The sequence below is a fragment of the Petromyzon marinus genome, chromosome 30 (assembly GCF_048934315.1).
Source record: "Petromyzon marinus isolate PM22_M1 ecotype Great Lakes invasive population chromosome 30, UKy_Petmar_22M1.pri1.0, whole genome shotgun sequence".
In the NCBI taxonomy this organism is placed as follows: Eukaryota; Metazoa; Chordata; class Hyperoartia; order Petromyzontiformes; family Petromyzontidae; genus Petromyzon; species Petromyzon marinus.
In genome coordinates this window covers 875863-901035 of record NC_133696.1, presented here as the reverse complement: position 1 = coordinate 901035, position 25173 = coordinate 875863, and the positions used below count along the sequence as shown (strand labels likewise).

Genomic DNA, 25173 nt, shown 5'->3' with positions numbered 1-25173 from the left:
GACCATACTTCACGAGCATGGTCAGTGCGCGTTGAAGGGGGGTGGTGGGACGAGGTCCGGGTTCAGACAGCACTCCCCATTAAATTGTAGCCGTGCCCGGGAATTGAACTTGAGCATGCTGGGTCCATAGCGGACTGTGCTTAGCTCTGCTTAGAACGTACAGTGTACACACGTCAGAGTAGCGAGTCCCTAACCTGTTGGAAGGCATGCTACTCAAAATGACCATCACCTAAGAGTACCAAGGATATTGCAACAGACACGAACACGTTTCTCGAGCTGAGCAAGGTGATACGCACCTCGGGGTGGAGCGGTCACACCGAGGCTCGAGCCCTGTGCTGTGAACTCACAAACAACGCATTCGGTTACCCGTCACGAGGCTCACATCGATGGTGAGTGAATATCTGAGCCGAGGTTCGCTCTGCATTGACCAACGCGGTCAAGTGAGGTTAAACAAACCCCGTGGCAGAGGCACGGCATGGGGTTGCATTCACTTATCGTCAGCGGGTTTACAAAAGGGATGTCGTCATTTGTATTGTTATAATATATAGGAACTTGGGCAAAAATAAACAATGGGATTCCAAAGTTGAGCAGTACGCGGAAAGGAGATGAACAGAGGGGGAACTCGCACGGAAAGTCACGTCCGGTGCGACAGAATTCCAGAGCGGGCAAAAAATGTCCACATGCGCCAACGCCCAGCGAGGTGGATTCTTGTGGAGAGCGAGTTGATGACAAAACAATAAGAACGGGCGTTACCCTTGCAGGCAATAAAACGGGTGTTACGATGTTCAATCACCAAAGAGACACCGTTTGCAAGGAGTCAAGTCTGCATTAACCGCAAGTATTTGTGGTTAATGCGGACATGTTGGTTTGCATGTTCACCACAAGTACTGTGTGTGGCTAATGCAGTAACTTGTTGATTCCTTACAAAACGGTGTCTCTTTGGTGTTTGAACATCTTAACACCTCCTGTTTTATTGCCAGAAAGGGTAAAAACGATTTTTATTTCTATTCTTATTTTTTCATACTTTGACACTGGCAAAAAGGTCCCATTTTGTAGCGAGTTGATTATTAGCGTCTGGGTCTAGAGCCTTCTTCCACCTGGCCTCATCACGCGTGTCAAGAAAGGCGAGTGCGGACATGCGTGTCTGATGGAAACTTACGTAAGCCGGGAGGGTTATGGGCGTTTACGACGCAGCATATTGACTACTACAGTATGATGAGCCAAAAATGTCTGTGCGTCCCGCGCGTGACGTCACTCCACATCGGCCAGCCCCCCTCATTAATAATCATGAACAGGTGACGTCCTCCCCATGAACCCCCTCCCCCTCATTAATAATCATGAGTGGGTGACGTCACTCCACATGTAGCACCCACCCCCTCATTAAGAATCATGAACAGGTGACGTCACTCCATATCGAACAACCCCCCTCATTAATAATCATGAAGAGGTGACGTCTTCCAAAATGAACACCCTCTCATTAATATTAATTAGCGGTTGACGTCACTCCAACAGGGGGGGGGTGGGGGGGCGAGACTCCTCCTCCCCCCTCCTCGGCGTCAACTCACAACCCTCACTACAAAGGCAGAACCCTCACGTCATCACGTGACCTCCGTAACGCTGAATGTAGACTGTAGCCTGGCTCAGAATCGAAGTGAGTGTACCGGCAATCTACAATGTGAACTGCAGCCCGGCCATTAAGCTTGGTGAGTGCACTGGCAGTCCACAATGTAGACTGCAGCCTGGTTCCCAACCTGAGTGAGCGAACCGACAGTCCACCAGCTTAGAAACCAGGCTGCAGTCTACATCGTGGATTGCCAGTGCACTCACTCCGACTGAGAGCCAGGCTACAGTCTACATTAGTGTTTTTTCTTTTTATTATTTAGTTAAATTTTTATGATTTTTCTTTTTGTTCACTTAATATTTTTATATCTACGTGACTTTACCGAAAGAACCAAAGAATATGAATTCCTGCAGTCACGAAAGTTTTAAGTCAAAATTGGACATCATGATGAACAAGGAATTATAACCTTCAAATGAAATAATTCTGTGTCACCGCTTCCTTACAAAGTGCGCACGAATTGATGCAATGAATATCACGTCGCGGTCTGCTTATTCGCTTGCAAGTTTCAGATTTACTGAAATACACCGTCCTTGGACGGGCAAAAGGCTAGCACTGAATATACAAAGACAAAGACCCCCAGTATAGCCTTAACAGATTGTAGGGGCAAGTGCTGTTAACAGGCACCGATGACGGCCGGAACGGTACACGAGGGGGTGGGTGGCCAGCACCACGCCCGGCCGCCTTTGTCTCCCCAGTGGCGATGTTTACACACCGCACCAGGTACTCATTTGAGGCTGAGTCGACCTAGGGGAGGCCCATTACCGGTTCAGATAACCGTCACTGGTGTTGGCCGTAGAGCGGGAATCGAACCCGGCGATCCGCGTTTGTAGCTCAGCGCGCTAACAGCTACACTACCGCTCCCCACGAATATACATACGCCGCGAAGTTGCAGTGAATGGGCTGTGGAGTTCAGCGAGATCTTGGCTAAACACTCGTGTTGTCACCTGGGCACTCACCACGCGAAGGGGACTCGACCGGACGGACGTGAACCGTACGGGCCACACCGTCGCTCGTCTTAACAGCAGGCGCTCACGAACAATGCTCTCTCGCCAACCGTGTTTCACACTGATGAGCCGATCTTGTCTGAGTTCATTAACACAAACAAACGCGAAGGTGAATCGTATTTAAAATGCTGAACATCGATCAATAGTCGTAGCCTCCCGGTGTTTAACAAAAATAGCCGCGAGCACGCCACCGTCGCAAAGACCGCAGCATCGGTGTCAGCGTTTTAAGAACGTGACCCTTTCGAAAAGTTACTCGCCGGGCTTTCTTTCGCTGCTCACCGTGTCGCCAATGACCAGGGCCGTCAAGTGGTGGTGCGGGGCCCCGGGGCCAATCCGTGTTTACATTCTGACACCACTGTGACGTCGACGTGCGGGGGGTGCCTCCAAAGCCCGGGGCCCCGGGCGGCCACACCCGATTGGCCGTGCACCCCAGGGACGGCTCTGTCGATGACACGTTCCCAGTGACGCCTCCGTGCCCTGGTTCCACAAACCACGTGCCCTGACTCCACAAACGCGTGCCCTGGTACCACAAACGCGTGTCCTGACTCCACAAACGCGTGCCCTGACTCCACAAACCACGTGCCCTGGTTCCACAAACCACGTGCCCTGACTCCACAAACGCGTGCCCTGGTTCCACAAACCACGTGCCCTGGTTCCACAAACGCGTGCCCTGACTCCACAAACGCGTGCCCCGACTCCACAAACCACGTGCCTTGGTTCCACAAACGCGTGCCCTGGTTCCACAAACGCGTGCCCTGGTTCCACAAACCACGTGCCCTGGTTCCACAAACGCGTGCCCCTACGGGCGAATTCCTCCACCTCTTTCCCAGTAAGGTTGGACGCGCACTATTGTAGGGTTAGGCCAAGACTGAGTACATATGCAATGACGTCACGTCAAACTTGACAGTCTTGGCCGCATCATTATTCTCTGGTACACCAAACATTACCATCGATATTGGTTTTTCAGTGTTTAGTTTTTCTACCCGGATACTTTATCTTGTATAGATTTATACGGTGCCTTAATCCAAGCCGCTTGACGACAATTATATAATTGTACATAAGATGATAGTGATTAAAATAAAAAGAAGTGGAGTTATTCGACGTGAAGGCGTAGTTGTGGTGACAGGACAAGTCGAATTGGTTAAGGAGTGGTTTGGGGAGTGATAATTAGTGATAGGGGTTGGGGTTGTATGTATATATGTATGTTGAACTTCTTTCGCACCGTACGTAGCCAACCGTGCTCATCGGACGTGCGGGGAAAGGATAAAAAACGAAACACAAATAGCAGTTCTAAAGAGACGAGAGGAGGACTGCTCGTAGCTGGCGTGCGGGGACAGGGAGTAAGTGGCAGTGGCAGCAGGATGATGATGAGCTAGGGGAGAAGAGATGGGGGTTGTGTTAAGGGAGAAACGGAAGCTGCAGGCTGCTGTTGTTGTTGTGAAGATGGTTGCTCTCTGTGCTGCAGTGGGAGTTAGTTCTATTGGAGGGGAGCGAGAAGGGAACAGGAGCGAGAGAGCGCGGCACGGTGGCGAGAGAGCTACAGAGAGGGGCCGCTAGAGACTGGGAGGGGAGAGGGCAGAGTGAGAAGCGTACTGCGTGGGTTCTCACCGGACTGCTCAACGGCCCTCTGATGTATTTTCGGGTTGTAACTTATATATTGTTGTACGGCACGATGTCCAACGTTTCCCTCCACACACTTCGGCGACCCGATTCAACAACCGATTCAATTCCACGAGGAGCTCCCACACACGGTGAGAGAGGTCGCACGTCACGCCAGACAGCACGCAGCACAACCCAAACACCCATCAGACAACGTCACCCAAACTCTTGATGGCAGTGTTATTGTTGGTACGATTAGCACGGTTGGCTACGTACGGTGCGAAAGAAGTTCAACATTCATACACCACGTACAAATGAGGAACCAAAGCCACTGAATAGGGAGAATGGAGATTCATTTTGTTCCTTTTCATTCTAATAATGAATGTTAAAAACCCCATTTTAACTAGATATACATTCCATGCCCTGTCTACAGTCCTGCATGTTAACCTACAGCATAACGCAAGTCATCTGGAATGTACCCCCATATCGTTAGGTCTCGTCAAGTCTCTCTGCTAAGCATGGCTGGATGGGCGACCACCTCGCATTGAATTTGTCTTATGTGGCTGCGGGGCTGAATCGTGAGTACTACGCTCCAAAGTCTGTGCTCCTCGCCTTCACCAGGCTACATTGACCAGTGTGGTGAAGTATGGTCAAATAACCCACGTGACCCACGCAGCATTGGGGAGGCCCTCACCCCCCAGTGGAATGACGAAAGTCTGTGCACCTACCCACGTTGAAACTGTCACAGCCGGTTGGCAGCATCAGCCAGCAACGGGAGACATTGGGAGGCATTGAGGAGCAGCTGGCAGTATTTGGCAGCGAGCTGGCAGGAAACGATGGTTAAACTAGACAATGGTATTTTCCAGAGGTCAGCCATGGCCAGTTGCAACTTACATAAAGCCCTAATTATAGCCATACTAACTATTACAATAGTATACAAAAAATTGATAGGATCAATATCACATTGGGTATAAGGAGATTCTTGAATGTATTATACCGTATAACTATCCAACAATGCCCCTATCGAACAGGTTTGTTGTAATATATCAGCAATGGGCTGTACAATAAATATTCATGAACACGGGAGGGCAATGACGATTGTAATTCTTGAGTGCCCTTGGATAAGCCACTGGCGGCTCCACGAGTGATGGCGTGCCTGGCACTCGGGAGGCAATGGGAGGTTGGGGGAATTTGTTTTAGATAAAAAAAAAACATTACTGGAAATTTGGGCCAACAAAATATAGGGCGGCTAATTTAGCTAAAAAGCTGAAAGTGCAATCATTTTTGTTTGCACAACATAAATTTTCACCACTGTTAATCAACTTCTGGATTAATGTCTCCTCATACTGTGTCAGTCATAGGGAGTTTGGCCATACTTCAGCACACCGGTCAGCATACGTTGGTGCAGACAAGACTCGTATATTACTTAGCAGCGCTGTTCGCCATGGCTGAGCAATCAGACTCGGATCGTGGGGTTCACAGCACGGGACATGAACGTACCACCGCTCCACAACCATAAACCCACATTGAGAAATCACCCACGCCTGAGATATACGTATAACCTTAATAAACCCATCCTTCTGTAAACATGTGCTTGGCCCATTTGCAAAGTAATTATTTTAAACTAGTGACCTCTTACCTTGTTAAAATAAATGAAATTGGTTGACAGACAGCAGATATTGTTTTTTTAATTATTATTTTCTCCAATTTATTTATTAAGTTCCGGGAAAAATAGAACGCTGTCTCATTAGACTCGTCAATTTTTTCCCCTTTAAGATAACGGGTTAATTAATTCGGCACCGATCGATTGATTAATTGATTCGGCACGCATCGATCGATGAGGCACAGATGAGCATGTCTTCCCAGAATGCTGCCTCGACGTCTCACTTTCTCGGCAGAGATTTGTCCGTGATTTTGTGTTGTTGTCATTGTTGTTGTCATTGTTGTCGTCATTGTTGTTGTCATTGTTGTTGTCACTGTTGTTGTCATTGTTGTTGTCATTGTTGTTGTCATTGTCGTTGTCATTGTCGTTGTCATTGTTGTCCCCAACCGCAATGCAGCATCTCTTGAAGCGAAGTGGCACTGCGAAGGGCACTCCCTGCGAAGCGTCAGCTCCGAGCGGTAACGCGTGCACCGCGGTACACAAAGACAAAGATCCCCCGTGTAGCCTTGACAGACTATAGAAGCGAGTGCTGTTAGTGAGCACCTCTGAAGGCCGGCACGGCACACGACGGGTGGGTGGCCAGCACCACGCCCGGTCGCCTTTGTCTCCACAATGACGATGTTTGCTACTCACCGCACCAGGTACTCATTTGAGGCTAAGTCGACCTAGAGGAGGCCCAGGACCGGTTCACACAATCGTCACTGGTGCTGACCGCGAGCGGGAATCGATCTCGGGTCGCCGGGTCCGTAGCGCAATGCGCTGACCGCTACACCACCGCTCCCCACTGTGGTACACGTGCACTGCTCAGAGAGGCGTGCCGGGGATGTCGGCCCCACACCACCACCACCACCACCGCTCTTCTCCTCCTGGCACAGAAACGCGCACCGCACACCACGCCATCATGCGATTGGCGACGTTCAAAGTGGGCCCATACAGCCCTCCCCCCCCCCACCCACCCTTTGGGGATCAATCGGCCATTTAGAGAGTGACAGGCTACAAAGGAAAGTTGTGCAAAATGTAAAAAATAAGCAACGCGTGTCCGCGCGTTATGCAACGCGAGGGATGTGCGGGCCAGACGCAGTCCATCTTTGCCGGTCACAAAATTGGCCGCGCTCACTCCGCACTGCCGTGATTCTGCGTTCGCACCCCGTGCTATAACCGCCCGTTATAAGGCCACTCTGGACGCTGCCACAGTGCTGTAATGGTCAGCCCAATGGATTTGCAATGCCGAGGTCGCCGATTCGACTCGTTTGGATTTCCCGGCGTGGCGGTTGTTAAATTCGTATGGTTTCTGGATTCCCCAACACCCCCTGCCCCCTCTGTCTACCCAGCAGTCTAAATGGGCGCGTCGCGTGTGGTGGGATGAAGTGTGGCTACATTTTGACGACTTCCACCTCTTCCGAGACGCTTTGGCCAGGGTGGAAGATTTGGCCAAAATCCTCTCCAGAAGAGTGCAGGGACCCTTCGGGCAGCAGTGGCGTGAGTCAGAGTTTACAGGGCTGCAACTTCTACTTAGTCGTTCCGAGATTGATTGATGAAGGTCACTGAAGGTCAGGTGTAAATATAGTTACCGTGAATAAAAATCACATTGCATGGATAAAGATATTGCATTTACAATATGATGAGAATATGACCTTGCATTGATAACAATATCCCTTTGCTTATACTGCAAGCAATGTCTTGGCAAAACATGTTCCCAACTCAAAATCAAACATCTAAAAGTCCACGTGCCTACATTTTACATTGAGCATTGGCTTGTGCTCATATACAGTATTTATTCCAATGGTGTAAATTCCACGATCTTACGACAGGGATCTGACAGGCAGGTCGCGCATGGTGAGGCTAGACCACCAGGTCTAGCCTCACCAGGTGGCGCGGCCTCACCAGGTGGTCTAGCCTCACCAGGTGGAGCGGCCTCACCAGGTGGAGCGGCCTCACCAGGTGGTCTTGCCTCACCAGGTGGTCTAGCCTCACCAGGTGGAGCGGCCTCACCAGGTGGTCTAGCCTCACCAGGTGGTCTAGCCTCACCAGGTGGTCTAGCCTCACCAGGTGGTCTAATCTCACCGGGTGGTCTAGCCTCACCAGGTGGAGCGGCCTCACCAGGTGGTCTTGCCTCACCAGGTGGTCTAGCCTCACCAGGTGGAGCGGCCTCACCAGGTGGTCTAGCCTCACCAGGTGGTCTAGCCTCACCAGGTGGTCTAACCTCACCAGGTGGAGCGGCCTCACCAGGTGGAGTGTTCTCACCAGGTGGAGCGGCCTTGCCAGGTGGTCTAGCCTCACCAGGTGGCGCTCAATACAATGGACACGGATGGACAATGCAGAGCTCAGTGAACCGTGCCAGGTATTTCAAGTCATGCTTGGGGAAGTCTTCTGCTCCACACACTGGGCTCTGTCCTGCCACCACCGCTATCCACAGCCATCACTCCAATGCTCGGCTACCCAACGCTGCGACCGCCTCGCTCTCGATCCTGAGATCCGTCCAGTTCACGTTTGCCAACTGGGCGGTGGACATTTGCGTCCGTGTTTGTTGATATCGGTCGGCTTGGAAACACGAGACAGTGATCAGAATTTTAAACCCACACGCAAATTGCTGCCCACCCCCTGGCCAAGACTGGATAAGGACACATGACGCTGGTAAACGCCTTGCCACAAACGCTTGTGGACCACGAGCGTATTCTGGCCTCTACATTCATTTGACTTTGACGCAGCGAGGAGGGCGTTGGCCGACTTTGGCTGGCAGGGATTCAAGGCGGGGGCCGTCGGCGCTAGCGACTCGGCAGCGCTGAGAGGAAAATCACCACAACGACCTCGAGCGCGTCTTCAAAATGAAATGACGTACAGTATTTTGTGTGATCCGCGCTGTCGGGGATTGCTCATGTGAACCCTTAAAGATGGGGAGAGGATTGAAGCGTGTTTATAAAACTGGCACAAATAACAACAAAAATCAACGCATTAATACCACTGCCCTAATGGATATATAATGTATAATAAGCAATGTTTTAGGGCAATGGCCCTTTTTTATAGCTATTAAAAGGGGCCATTACCCAAAATTCTGCCTATTATAAATGATTCCTCTGAGGGTAACATTTATCGAGGTGTTAATTTTCGTGTTATTTGCACAAAGGTTTGTCTTGCTTCCGTCCCTTGCCATTCTCGACTTGGAACAATGCAGCGCGGTGCAGAATTCATCACAGCAACACCGCGGGGTGGACGCCACAGATCCACCAACATTCAACGTACACATGGACTTGGCCTCAAATGAGTACCTGGTGCGGTGTGTAAACAGCACTACTGGGGAGACAAAGGCGGTCGGGCGTGGTGCTGGCCACCCACCCCCTCGTGTGCCGTGCCGGTAATTTATAGGTGCTACTCGCTAACAGCACTTGCCCCGACAGTCTGTTGCAGGCTATACGGGGGACTTTGCATTGTGTAATATGTATGCATTACAGTATATTGGGCATGGGAATACAATAACTGTGTATAAAATATATGTGGCCAATTGAACGGTAACAAAATTACAAACACAATGCAAGCAAGTTATGAAACGGGTGGTTGTATGTATTGCACCGGCATGCTGTGTAAGCATGCTTAGAAACTATAAATAAAAAAACGCCTAACTTATGCTTATCTCGTATTTTAGTCACTCTCGGGTTCTGTGCCCATACTGTCATTCCGCTCCCGTGTACGTGGCCGTGCGTGCCAACAGCTGACAATGCGACTTGTGCACTTTACCAAGCAAGCACCAAAATAATGAAAATGTCTTGTGGCCTATACTATGGCTTATTATTATTATGATGATGATCACGTGCATATGTCCAACTGTGTACGTCTGTGTGTATGCCAGTTGGGGGAAAATCGGACGCAAGTGTTTCAGCATCCCCGCCTCCGTCCTCCACTCAGCAGCTTACACGGCGTCGTTTCAGTTCGTCCCGATCGCTGGGGTGAACTGTGGGTACGTCCGGTGAATGCGGAAGAGTGGACGAAATACCCTCCCAAAGTTCGCTGGAGCGGAGGCCCTTCCGCCAGCAGTGGAGTGAGCAAGGCAAGGCCGCACTGAGCGCCTCCTTTCCCGCGTAGGCGTCAATGCGTGCTACCCGCTCCGACGAGACGACAACCTGATGCAGAAGAAGATGATGGGTAGCGAGCTCAAGGTGCACGGAGAGAGACGCGCGCTTGGGATCACGCTCAAAGGAAGACAGTGAAGGAACGCGCGGATTAGGCAACGTACACAAAGTTAAACACCCTGCGTAAATGTGACTTCAGAAAAGTGCGAGTTTGGGCAGGGCACAATGACTGCAGCGATGATGGGCGATGGTGGTGGAGATTAACAACGAGTGGCAGCCAACGGAGTGGAACGCGCCCCAGCGTGAGCGTGTAGGCACGCTCTTGCCCACTGGTCCTTGCGATGCTTTAGCCCAGATACAGGCGACCCGATTCTCACCCTTTTTGGCCTTCACACCTACACCGCTGAATGTTACACAATCGTGTAATTTTCCCTATACCACGAGTCCGTGTTATGTTTGAGAAATAAATAAATAGTTCTCCACGTGGATGACACACACACACGGCACGTGACACTCAAGATGAGTCACTCTGCACCTTGCTAAGCCATAACACACGAGCTCAGAAGGATTCTCTCTCGTGTTTACATATTACTCGGTTGAGAAAGTATATATATAGCTGCCGCAGGTTTAGTAACCACTGACTTCATATTATAATAAAAGACAGGATGATGAGGCGGGTGACAGAGTGGCAGCCAACGGAGGGAACGCGCCCAGGGGGACGACCACTGCGGAGATGGAGCGAGAAGGATGGGAAGCAACACTGCGTCGTGAAGGTTGGCGACGGGGTAGGGAGGCCTTCATCCAGCAGTGGATAGACGATGGCTGCCAATGATGATGACTTAATCTCAGCAAAAATATCTGCAAAGATTTACACCGGCAAGTACGGCAGGGACGAGTGCCGAGTCACTGCGTCGTGAAAGTACAACTCAGCGCGTGGCAACAGCGTGGTTTGAATGCTTGCTCCGTTTCCTGTCGGCCCAATGTGTTTGTGAAGGGACACATCGCCACCGCGCGGACACGGGGGTTACACTGCATTGAGTTTAACACGCGGTAGCAGGCTTTCGCGACCAATATCATCCATAATACAGGTTTCTTTTATTTGGGTTACATCGCGTAAATATATAAATGTGTCGTTAAACCTGCCACCACCCGACACAGCCAATTTGTAAGGTTTGTCACGTTAACAGACCATGCCATTGCGTTACTAGTACAGCACACCGGTGTGTTTAGAGAGCAAATCCACAACATTTATAATAAATCGCATTGATGCAGACCTCGGCCAGCCCGTCCACGCGTTAACTCATGAATTGTATTATATGACAGGGAAGGAGTTTATTGATATTTGATCTCTCTCGCATGGAAGGCGGTGTAACAAGTTTAAGAAGCTGCGATCCTTTTACAATTGGGGATCAATCCGTCGGGTTTGACCACACGTTTAAACGGCTAAGCAAGCTCATTATTGTCTTTTTAAAATAATAAATTCCAGCCTTTCTCAATCCACCAATGGATTAAGGCATCCCCATGCTAACGTCGGTGGGGGGGAGTTTCACCGTCCTTGGAGAATATGAGTGGAGGGCAGGACCGGTTCTGATATTTCTCGCCACCAATGTTAGCGGTGGCCATGAATTGAACTCGGCTGAGCGGGGTTCATAGGGCAGCGGGCCAACTCCTGCGTCAGCGAGCCACTCCTCTTGTGGTTGTCTTGTAATGATGGGCGAAATATCCTGGGTGTGACGGTAAACTGCATCTCTTGATTGTATCATCACAATTATCCCTTATACCCCAGGGGTAGTGCATTTTCCATTTGTTGTCGAGGTTTGTATTTCTATCTGAATCCGAATATGTATTTATGCTGAAGGAGAAGCTCTTTTTCACAGATGCCCAGTAGAGGCAGGTCAAAACGTTACAACAAACAATAAACAACAAACACGACACAAACAATACACAAACGCGACACAAACAATACACAAACACGACACAAACAATACACAAAACGACACAAACAATACACAAACACGACACAAACAATACATAAACACGACACAAACACGACACAAACAATACACAAACACGGCACGAGTGCAAGGTATAGAAAGGTAAACAAATCACTGAAACAGTATACACAAATAAAACGAAACCATTAAAAAAATATATCATCAGCTAAGGCCCACTGAGCTATTAGCTTCGTTAATACTGCGGCTGTGTGAACCACAGAAAACGCATTCTCTGCTTCACACTAGATTTTAGTCTTCTTTAAAATCCCTACGGAACACACCAGGTTCCGAACCGGCCGAAATTGCTGCGACCAGGTGGTAGCGTTAACAAGTTACACTGAGGTCAGTTTCGAACGCCAGCTCAAAAACAGGAGCAGCATTCACCGACTTCTCCCCGGCAGATGATACCGTATGGTGGGTCTCCTGCTGATGCTTGCGACAGCCGTGCCTTGCCGCCTGACTATCAGACTCATCGTCGACATGCTGAGCGACCGATGGTTCACCGTCCACCTTGCCCACACCCAGCCCACAAACATTGAATAATGAACTCCCACAGGGATCTGTTCTAGCCCCAGTGCTGTCCAATCTCTACACGGGCGACATTCCGGCGACATACTCCCGTAAGTTCACGTACACGGGACGACATCGCACTGGCAACCCGAGCCCGGACAATAGAGGACACGGGAAAAGTTCTCAAAAAAATATCTCAAGCCCTTAGAAGCATCCTTCACGAGTTGGCGCCAAAAGCCAAACACTTCCAAGAGCGTCGTCTCCATTTTCACCTGAACAACGGGAAAGCCACGAAAACATGAAATGTCAACTTCAGTGGAACAACACTAACACACGACCACCACCCTCGGTACCTAGACCGGACGCTCAACTACCGGCACCACCTTGAACAGAGCCAAAATTTAAACAAAAGCACGAGTGAACACGAGCCAGAAACTCGTGGGAACAACGTGGGGAAGAGACGCCCTCACCTTGGAAATGTCAACGCAGGCCTTGGTCTACAGCAGAGTACTGTGCTCCAATGTGGAGTGCCAGCCCTCACACAACCTCGTCGACATGGAAATTAACGCCGCTCTTCGCACCATCAGGGGCACCCTGAGGTCCACTCCACTCCCGTGGCTTTCTGTGCTGGCGGCGAGCATCGCTCCAGCCAACATCCGACGTAAATGCCGCGACGACCCTGGAGTACAACAAGATCGTGGACAACTCCGCCCAGCCGCTCCACCAAGACAAAGGAAGCCCCACGTCGTAGCCTTCAATGCAGAAAGCCTTTTCTGGATACGCGCCTCCACTTTGGCAGCTGCAAATGAAGACACCGGCACTCGATGGTCTGAAGGGTGGGCGGCGACAGACGTGAGAAACAAAAACACAATTGAGAAACCCGACTGTGGATGTGCCGCAACTATCTCACGACGTCTGTGGGCCACACAGCATTGGAGATGTGTGGCGTACACGTTGCTGCATAAATGTAAAATCAAAGATTCACCAGTCTGAGATACTGTGGTAAAGCCGAAACCATCAAACCGACGATTTGTGCCATCCACGCACACCCCAGTGGTATCGCTGCGATCCATACAGCATCTACTGCCGCTTTGAATTGCTTGAAGGACCTTAAGATTCAACTGTGACATCTATACAAATTGTTGCTTACATGCCGTACGGAAGAATAACTCTTTTAAAATAGAGGGCCGTGCATGCTGGCGTATTGGTCCAAATTTTACTGAATTGGGGGGAACTGTCCCCTGCTGGGAGACGATTTGCTCGCCAAGTGCCGTGTTCAGCACGTGCCGCACAGGGAGGTCTGCTATGGCTCATCGCACGTGCTGTCACAATGCGGAGAGGGGGGCGTGGGATCAGAAAGGATGGACGGAGCTTGAGCGGTGGATCTTCCCTTTGGCAAGAGAAGATTGAGGATGGTTTGCAGCAAAATACCAAAATGTAGTAAGGCAAAATAACGTTGCATTATTTTGTCCTCACAATTCTGTTCCAGAGGCAAGCATGGGGCCATGCCATTGAGAATTGTCAAACAGGCGTCAACTCGTGGAATTTGCCACACCCGTCAAGTAACTTGACAGGCTCTCACATGTCTTAGTTGAGAGTTTATCGTCACATTTACTACTACTGAGACCGGCACATTGCTTGACACTTGAAAGTGACAATCACACTTGTATTATTACTTCAAAGTGGTACAACAGGAAGAAGTATGCAGGTGCTATGTTGTCAGAGGGACCGATATACTTCATAATGCGACATGCAGAACCTTTACAGAGTAAATTAACTTTCGGTTTGAACAGGCTAAAGCAATACCACGTAGACTATAAAACTGTGGAAGTAAAATCAACTGTGGATGTGTGAACATGTATACTTTAACAATGTTTTTTTTAATGTATTTAACACCGCTTTCAAATCTTGCATTGCTGTTTCTCTGGTAATGATCTTGTGAGGTAACCTGTCTGCTAAAGCTAGAAAAATACATCAGCGAGCACGTGCATGTGATTTACATGAGACCACAGAGCAAGTGACATTCTGATGTAGATCTGGATTGAAAGAATACAAGCAAGCAGCAACTAAAGCCTCTGCTGTGACCTCTTTTGTGCAAGCCTCTAATGGGACGAGCCACAAAAGGATGTCTCTCTCTGATATCGAATTTAATGAACGCTTTCCATGGGATTCTGGCAGTTGCCGGACCAAGATCCAACTCTGCTTGCAGGATATTAAAATAAGGGCTTTGTTAAAGTTCCTGCGTGTGCTGTGTGATAAAAAGGCACCAGTTTTTTTTGTATTCTCCCAAGTACATGTCCAATAATGCCATCATACTCATTGTGAACCGAACATATCACCAGATGCTTTGACTGTACTCTCTATTAGTGATCAGAATATATGTAGCCAATGCCGAGAGCGTAATTGATTGTAAAGAATCGTTTATAAAGTTTACAAATAAATTAACAATCCATAATTTTGACAACTGAACAGAAAATGGTGACATCACCATCATCAATGCATCACACTGTTAACAATCAAGTGGCTTCCGAACAAAATTACACACCAAATTGTAGAATGTAAGACGTTTTACATATCCAATATTAGGATCAAAGTGCAGGATGCATTGTCTTGAACACTGCATAAACTGTACACATATATCCACATTTTGCTTAATTCAGAAGCAGAATGTTCCGTTAATAACGAAAACATTTAAATTCAGTTTCAAGACACTTTCCCCAAATACTTATATATACCGTGATTGAAGTGTGCAATTTGTAAAACGTTATGCCCCAACTGCCCTCCACACATTTTATCATTTTCGCTTTTAGGAAGTTGTGATTTTTGCGGAATTCAGTGAGACGTGTTCACGCTCCACAGAACTTGTGCATTCAGCAGGATCTGCGGTGTTTGGTTAGCAGAGACGTTCCCACACCCAAGCTGAGAGCTGTTCTGGGCCCACAAGCCAAACGCGCACACACTAGTGCCTCTCTGCATTACTTTTTGTGCCCAAGTTAAAACCACCGTTTGTCTTCAAAACTACGTATAGGGGATGCAGATGTGCTGTCTCCTAAAAGGAAAATCACGTTCAGAGATCGTGTCCCACATTAAGTGCAAAACCCTCTTACGGATGAATGAAAAGCAAACCCAAAGTACACCTCCCCCACGACAGTAGATGTGACTCACACAACGGCCAAAAATTTGACTTGAAATACATCCATAGAAAGGGTACGTTTCCAATCACTGCAACTTATTTTATCTTTTGAGAAACTGTTTATGCAATGAAAGGTATGACACAAATAAAATAAACCCATTCAGAAGACAAACAATAATCAATTGTTTTCAAATACAATTTGAAGTATTGCTACGAACATACACACCATTTTACGCTAGACTGGCACGTTCCGTCGCAACCTCTTCGATCCGCTGGTTTACCTCTGCTCCACGTGCCCAGAACTCTACCTCTGCACCTCTGGTGACCGAGCCCTGTGCATGCGCTGGGCCAAGATCACGGAACGCCCTCCCGCCAGTGGTGACCCAGGCAAGCACACTCGCCCTCCCTTGGTCTTCTCTAAACACTCCGCTGTCTCGCCTGCCCTACACTTCCCGTCGACTCTGCACTAATTCCTGATCTTTCCGAAGTTAGTGCGTGGCGCACTGAGATCCCTGGATTAATTGCGTCTTATAAACGTCAACTATTATTATTAAACTGCCTATGTAACGATTACTACCACTTACCGGGGTACCTTGGTGGCGAGGTCTCCCTTGTCTGGAATGCAGGAGAACCTGAGTTCCATCCCAACCTTGGCCATGCCTCGATCTTTGGAGTTCACATTCTCTCTCTCTCTCTCCCCATGGCGGTTGCGTGGATTTTTCTCCGGGTCTCCCAGGTTTGCCCTCCACATTTACAAACGTGCGTTTAGATTATTTGTTTACGACTATAAATGTCCACATGTGATTATATCAGCCACGTCGGTGAGCTCCCATGCGTGGTCAGGTCGCTTCTGAAAAAACAGCGAAGAGCTCAGTGGACTTTACCGGGTAAAATGAGACAGTTGAGTCGAGTAATTAAGCTACAAGTGTCCATTATCATAGCCTGTGCAAATTAAAACTCACACACATCAGGCAGGTTTGCCAGGGCCACATGTGCTGCCAATTATGCAAAGGACAGGAACAAGCTAGTTTAATGAGGAAGTGTTCAGGTCACCACACACATACACTTGCAGATAACTTTAAAAGACTTTGTTTAAAAATACATCACTGTGATGTCAATATTGTGTGACTTGCACTTCCTAAGGAAAACATTGGATTTGTGGGTTGAATTATACAGGCAAGTCAGATTATAGGAATTACTCAACACATCACTTAATCACTACGATCATATTCTGAGGAAGAATATTTTCCATTTTCTAAGTATAAACATTAAGATCATAAATATGTTCCAATGCCAATGCTTAATTACCAGAATTACAGAGAAAGAAATGGTTATGTAAAGTATAAACGTTAAGATCATTGTTACATGCCAATCAGAAGGTGTTTGGTAATTTATTCCCATGGTAATGCTTAATTTTATCTAAAGTAGTAAGCATGTTCTCTTCCTAACAGGAAGCTATTTAATGCGCACGCAGAGCCGCCTCGAGGGTACGGCGAATCGAGATGACTGCCCCGGGCCCCGCGTTTAGGGGGGGGGGGGGGAGCCGCACTTCAACGTCACGGTGGTGTCAGATGCAACACTCCCCGTTTTTGTTGCCAGCAAAAAGGGGAAAACCTATTCTCATAGAATCTACGTCTACCTCATTTGTGGAGATTTCTACCAAGGTCTTAATACAATTAGATGTTTTAAATAACCATGCCATTCGATAGATTGTCACCGTGCCTCCAAATATTGCAATTCTGAATGTAACTTGTACAAAGTCTCAAAACGCAAGCAGCCTCAGGTTCTCAGGTTTCATTGGCTATCATCAGCCGATTTAATTGTTTTATCCAACAATACAAGGAATTGCATGGAAAAGTACACCAGTAATTTACTTGACACATGTACAACATCTGGGGAACACTGGACCGATTTAATTCCAAGTCATGTTTCTAAATTAACCCTGCATGACCGCAATTACAATATACACCCCATTTGTAACGACGTATTTTAGTTTAAATGACTTTGATTAAACTTTGTCAGATGCTTTTATGGCATGTTGTTTATAGACAATCACATGATTTACAAATAATAACCCAAACGCAAAATCTAAACTCAACTTATCTCTCCCATGACTGACAATGGCTTTAAATGCACCCCATTTCAGTCTTCCTTCACCAAAAATGCATTGAGAGTACATCTTGAACAAGCTCACCAGCACAGGTGAGGATGATCACAACGGCTTGATGATAATAATCTGTCGTTGATAGAATCGCCCTTCACGCCTGGGCATCTCAAACCACAGGTACAAAGAGCAAGGCTTTGCCTTACAATTGGCATTACAATACACGCATTCCACTGCTTCCCCACGAAGCAACATTTCCTAGTCACTCGAATTGCAGACGAGTTCATTATTGAATAGGACTATCCAAACGTTAACCTAAAAAAAAGACTTGGCATGTATCCCAATGATAACTGCATCTGTCACTTTTGAATAAATTGAGTGAGGCAGCACGTTGGCAACTCCTGCACAACAAACCACTGTGTGCGTGTCTTCCCTTGAGGTGTCTGCTGAAAACAAGAGCTGTTGCTCGATCTGCGACCTCAAGACTAAAAAAACACGAATCTCAACTCTAACCCTCGGTAGTAATTACATAGCATGTATCCAAACATTTCAGGTGCACTCCCGACCAATTTGTTTAAGTTGTGTTCCATAGCACAGCGATGTACTTAAGGCACTCCACCTAGAGACTACCTGAATTGACGTAGCCATAATTAGGACAAGGCATGTGGGGAGATTAAACTGGTGTCCTCTTAGCCATACCTATAAGGTAGCGGTAACAACCGTGGTATGTCATTTGTCCAGCATCTAAACGATGCCAAATAACGAGTATTGCTGACAAGTGGGTGTGTCTTACAAATAAAGATCAGATCATCATTAACAGTGCACATTAACGGTCAAAACACTGAGAATGTGTTCGCATGAACAGGTCCACAAAACTCATCTGTTCTGGACAGCTTTCTCAGATTTTTTTTATTGTTGTTGTAATTGTGCAACATCGAGGGATCAACAAAAATTAAGTTAACATTTTAATCAAACCTCTCACAAGTTTGTCATTTCTTACATGCCATTTCTTTACCTTGAGTGCCTGAATTTCTATATGATGAGAATAAAATAAATCTGTGGAAACTGAAAAGAACTTGTCGGTATTTTATACAGCCAGTTTGACCAAGCAGCTCCACATACAACCTTTGTAGGCAAAGGTTATTCACATTCAGCTTTGTTAAGTTTGTTGTCCTTCCCCCGCACCTCCGATTAGCAAGGTTGGCCAAGTATGTACGATGCGAAAGAAGTTCAACATACGTATATACAGTACACAAGTGGGTAAGTGCTTGCTACTAACAATACAGAAACAGTGTGTGTGCACAAGCCTGTGCATGACTGGAATTTGTACAAAGATCAACACTCGTCCACATATTAGTTTCTCACTTGAGGTCAACAGTAATGCAGGTCCTGATATCTCATCCACCCGTACATGAGGATATTACACTTACAGCAGAAACCATTATTTTTAATAAAGTGACATCTAACAACATACCTCACCATATACTACAACGGTCATGTCTAGGATTCAATTTTAATTGCAAGGAATTGCAATGTCTACTCTACAGATAACTTTATGATTTCCAACCATGGTTCATTACATGTGTGAATTCTGCACATTTCATTAAATAAAAAGTTAACCTGTCAAAATAAGATAAATAAATTAAACACAAAAATGGAATCCCAGAATCACCATTATGTCTGTTCACACATTTTCTAAATACCCCCTTTACAGATGTTTGTATACATCATCATGCTGAGAGATGTTAAACAAACCCTCCAAAGCTAAAAGAACCACAACCAAATATAGAAGCATGCTCTGTATTAATTATTGCTCAATGAAAACCCCAACCTTTGCATAAGTGCAGACAAGCAGAACACGGATTCTCATTCAGTGCGAGGACATAACAGTTTGTTCCAATGTACACAACAACGTACAGCTGGCAACTGCCGCCAAGAGACGTCCGTCGATCTTCTACGACCTGGCAGACACCAAAGTAAAATTCACTCTTGTGTAGTTTCATTGTCTCGCAGCTTGTGGAACTCGCTCTGTTTTTAAGGTCACCGTGCCAGCCAGGCTGCAGCAAGAACCCGTCAAGTTGGGCTTGGAGCTTGGTCCGTGGTGCCAGTGCTGCTGACCAGGTCAACGGCGTCGCTCTGCGGGGCAGACGACGCGACCGAGGTTGGAGCGTAGAGTGGAGCGGCACTTTCCCTGCTGTCGCCCACCTCTTTAGGGCCACCGACCCCAACCTCTTCCGCTTCGTCCATCGCCGGCCACGCCGTCTGCTCCTCCGACTGCCTCAGCCTCTCGTTGAGAGCCTTGAGAGCAAGCTGCCTGCAAAGCGCACATACAACGCAGCGACCGTTCAACCGCGGCACTCATTATTACACGACTGTACTTACAAAGTAAGGAACAGGGAACATTTCTGTGGCGTAATCGTTCACACGATGGACTGACAATCCAGAGGTTACGAGTTCGACTTACTGGCACGGCAGTTGAAATGGGCAAGTTTATTAAATCCCCCTACCTTTATCAATCTGGCAGTAATTATGAGTACACATGTCAGTCTATCAGCAGGCAATGTGATGAGGTAAAGCGTGGGTACTATTACTTTTTCAAAGATGTCTGGCCCATGCGAAAAAGTAAGTCAAAATACCCTACGTTTTACTAGGAATTGTTTTTGAAAACTACGAAGAAAACGTTTTATAATAGAAATGTGCTCCCCCGTGAATCATTTACTCATATCCAGACAATTTAATACCTAGAATAGGGTAATAGCTCTATTGTAAAGAACGAACAGAGTGGATTTGAAGCTTTCGTGACTGCAAGGATTCATACTCTTTGGTTTTATTCGGTAAAGTCACGTAGATAAAATAAAACAAACGAAAATAATTTTTACCGAATAAAACCAAGGAGAACAAACAGAGTGCTTAAAAAGAAATGAGATCACAGCCTAATTGCATGCTACATTTAAACATGTCAGTGTCCATCTGATGAAATGAGCGAGCGGTGAAACTCGTCTACGTTGGTGGCCCCGAGTCAGCAGTGGGGAAGTCCACATTACCATGCCAATGGCCACACTTCCACAAGGTGACCACTGCTGATTGCCCACAATGAGGAACTCATTTTATCAACAACGGAGGAATTATGAGGTAAGGTGACCCACGATCAGATGTTATATAAAACTTGCATTTTCTTTCATGTAAAGTCAAGCACTCTATAAACATTAAGACCTGGCCGGATCCGGTGGCCAGTGTCTATTCGTATTTGTACTCCCAAAGAAACTAATTTGTTCCCGTCAGAGAACATATGTTCCCACCTATTTGACTGTAACCTCTGAGGAATCACTAATTGATTCTCCCAACTCACATTTTAGGCGTTAAGAGTAAGTCTGGATTAATTACGGCCCAGTAAAGGTCAAAAAAGGTCTATTGGGGGTAACATAGAGCAACACGGATGGTATGATAAAAAGATGTATACTCAAAGCTGGGCTACTCTTTAGCAACACAAGTTTTTTTTTGAAATGTATATTTTAGCTGAACATGTATGGATAGAGACCTATAAGCAAAGAAATATTATTTTAAATTTTAAAGAGGATATATATAATTGGAAAGGGAAATAAAATGCCTAAATATTGCTTCCAAACATGAACAAATATTCATTATTGGGGTAACAAATCCTTGGGTGGAGTACAAATATTAAGCACCGGGGTTGCTAAACGTCTCATTCAAGGTCTGTACAACAGTGATCATCACCTCCTCCTCTCGGCATCCTGGGCGTCAATGCCGGGCAGGCTGATGGTGACAGAGGACGGCGCTTCTACCGTGTAGCGCTTGCCGGCGCCGCGGCAAATGCCTACGTGCACCAGCGCCCGCAGCAGCGCTCCGGCCGCCGCATCCACGGCCCCTCGCGCCACCGGTGGGAAGAACGACGCGAAGGCGAAGTGCTCCGACGGGTCTCCCCGCGCCGGTGCGGCCCCCGCGGCCCCCGGGTGCCGCTGGTAGAAACGCAGGTAAAGCCACCCCGCGATGCCGCCGTACGCGAACGCCAGCGGCACACGGCCCTCCGCCACGTTCAGCAGGCGCAGCACGACCAGCAGCGCCAGCGAGGCGGAGGGAAGGTGGCGGGCGCGGAGGGGCACGGGCCGGCGTGCCAGCACGGCCTCGCCCTGCGTCTGCTTAAGCGCCACCAGCACGGCGGCGGAGAAACCCGCCATGCCATGCACGTGCAGCCAGAACAGGTAGTAGGTGTCGAAGGAGGAGGCGACGTAGACGAACAGGTAGGTGATGCCGCACAGAACGCCGGACGCCACGGTCGACACGCCGAAGTACAGCAGCAGCTCGAGCGCACCCCACGACGGCTCCAGCAGCCGCCCGGCCGCCGCCACCGTGGCGAGGCTGGCCGCCAGCTCGATGGCACGCACCTCCACGAAGGGGTGCGTCGCCAGCGTCCAGACCCAGAAGTTCGGAGGCGCCAGGTAGCCCGACGACACGCCCAGCGCAAACGGCGTGTCGGCCACGAACGACAGCGCATAGAAGGCGAGCAGGAGGGTGCAGGCGGCGCGCACGGGCACGCTGGCGCCGCTCAGGGCGGCGAGCAGGCGGTGCCGCGCCGCTGGGAGCGAGTGGTGAAGCATGGTGCGTGGAGGCTCTCGCTGAGACGACCTGCGAGGCACGCAAAGTCAAATAAACCTCACGCGTTGTTACAGAGCGTCACGGTAATTCGCTTTTAGTCAATCCACCGCTCGACGAAGGCTTCCCGTTTAGCATTGCCACCTGATGAAATTGGGACGTATCATGGGAAGTATATCTGACAATCCCAGAATATGGGAGAAATACATGCAGATGGTGTATTATGTAACTGACAGAAACAAGACTTATGTTCTGGGAAGATCTCAGGACACAAACCTCAAAATGAGGACGTTCTGTGAAAATCAGGACAGATGGCAACCCTATCCACACAGTGTCGGTCAGAGGGATTATTTAATCATAATTCACCACGCTGGTCAGTTCAGGTTGGGTCAGACATCACTTGCCATTGTTGTTAATCGTAGCCAGGAGTGAAACTCAAATGGCTGGGGGTTTCACAGTGCAGGAACCATTTCACCGCTCTACCCTATGACATGTTGTGGCTAAATTCTTAACCGGTGAACTTCCATGTGGCGAGGGCAGGTAAACGGCCGTGTGGATTTCTCGGCCACAAAGATAATGACGTCATATTTTCTGTTGCAAGCAAATAGTGCAGGAGGGCAAACTGGCTCCACTGGTAAAGCCCAGTGCGGCTGTATTCTCCGTATAACACGTTCTGGACTCACCTCAAACTCGTGCCCGTTTCAATTTTAGTTATACAAATCTTATGTGGAGAACGGTAAGGACAATCCGAGTGAGGTTTTGCCTCATGTTGGTCTAAAACTGGAGATTATCACGCTCAATAATAATGGGCAAATTATATTCCAACCCCAGCCTCAAATACAGGTAAAATGGCCATGTTTCTCCATTGCTTGCAGTGTTTGGCGATGTGATGGTAAAAGCAGAACCAAAACGCCTCGCACGGCCTGCTTGCTTGCAGTACAAGCTCTGCAATGCTGTGACATGTTTTGCTTAGAGTTTGTGTTTGATGTGGACTCCACCTGCTTGATTAGTGCGGAAGTGCTTTACTTGAACATTATAAACACCAAGGCTTAACGTTTCAATTATTTTACAACGTGATAAATAAACTGTGCTTTAAAAATCACGTGTGTACAGTGGTATATAGCACTACGCGCATGGCAACATTCGCCAGCACTTTGCTCCAAATATCATTTCCGATGAGTTCACTCCTTCTTTGTCAAAGGTCACCATTATGGTTAAAAAAATATATAAACAGTTTTAAGTAATTGTTAATGTAGGTCTTCTATTCCCACACCCAGCTACTAATGGGTTCCCAACTATTGTTTACGTTCCACTTGTCACACAAATGGTGAGTGATTGCAAACGCGGTCACCTGCAGGACTTCCCCTCACTCACACCCGGTTACTGCCATTAGGACTGCAGTGATTATTACAGTAGCTATATATATTCTTGGTTCTTTCGGTAAAGTCACGTAGAAGGGAAACAATAAAATAATAAACATATAAAACAATACAACTCTCACGACGTTTCGACTGCAACACAAGCAATCATCATCAGGTTTGATTTAAAGCTTTCGTGACTGCAGGGATTCATATTCTTGGTTCTTTCGGTAAAGTCACGTATAAGGGAAACAATAAAACAATAAAAATAATAAAAAATAAAACATGTTTTTCTTATTTTATTGTTTCCCTTCTACGTGACTTTACCGAAAGAACCAAGAATATGAATCCCTGCAGTCACGAAAGCTTTAAATCAAAATATTACAGTAACTGTTAACCACAGGCCTAAATACATAGTCACGACGATTGTATACCCCAGAGTACAAATCAAGACATTCGGGTTTCCCTTACTGCATTAATAATCCATATCTGTCAACCCATACGATTTACCCATATTCCTGTAAAGGGAAATTGAGTAAAAATAACGTGTATTTGTTTGTGTTTCTCCCTTGTGATGGCACTTTGTAGGATGAACGTTGAGATTTATAAGGGCACCACGGGGTGACCAGTAAGGTCTGAACTGGTGTGTAATAAGCCAGAGTCCCCTTACTACAATGGGAATCTCAGCTTCTCCTTCCGAGCAACAACTCGCTTTGTCGACCCATGATCACTCCGACTATGCCAGTAATCACCGTGTTAGGCCTATACGTTGTGCAGTATGCACTGTACGTTGAACTTCTTTCGCACCGTACGAACCCGGCCGTGCGGCGCGGGTGGAAGGACAACAAACTCGACACAAAGGAGCAGTTCTGTCAACGCCAACGTCCCCCCTACTCGTGACCACCGTGAACACCGCTTGCCCCTCACGACTAAAGCAGCAGCAGCAGCAGCCGCCGCCACCACCACAACCCCGGTACCTAACCCCCGGCTGCCATCGCCATCACCGCGTGACCGCAAGCTCCTCTCACTTCAGAGCAACCGCGCCTCTCCTTTGCCTCGTCCGCGCTCAGCAGCAGCAGCAGCAGAGCGACCACGGCGTGCGAGAGGCGCCAGTGGCTCTCGGGGCTGTCACGGCGAAGCGCTCGGAACGTGCGGCCGCGAAGTCGCCGCGCAGGAGCAGCAGGGGCAGGGAGCGGCCACGGGGTCCAGGCTCGGGCGGGCGAGGGCCGCGGTGACGTCACCCCTTCACCCTACGGGGGCCGAGGAGGCGCGAAGCAGCAACAACGAGAAACAAAAAATAACGCGATTTGTAATTGGAAGTTGAACTTGGGAGGCAGTTCGCCGCCCACTGGCCGTGTCTGTCCCTCCACGTCAGTGTGATGGATACTGATTTGTGTTTTTTTTACTTTACACATCCCATCAGCCATGCACAGCATGAATGAACGTTGAAGCAAAGTATCACGTTCCCTCCAGCACAAATCTAAAATCGGCGTAACACGAAATAACCAAGGG

General features: G+C 48.0%; 1 protein-coding gene across 1 annotated transcript; it reads right to left on the bottom strand.

Annotated features, from left to right (window-relative positions):
* Positions 1-17367: 17367 nt before the first annotated feature.
* Positions 17368-24931, bottom strand: LOC116947424 (transmembrane protein 115-like). Its single transcript, XM_032963119.2, has 3 exons — positions 24690-24931; positions 21428-22336; positions 17368-20006 (listed from the first exon to the last, which is right to left on the bottom strand). Exons 2-3 carry the CDS (start codon positions 22306-22308, stop codon positions 19766-19768), a joined length of 1122 nt encoding a protein of 373 aa, XP_032819010.1. The 5' UTR covers positions 22309-22336; positions 24690-24931; the 3' UTR covers positions 17368-19765.
* Positions 24932-25173: the final 242 nt, after the last annotated feature.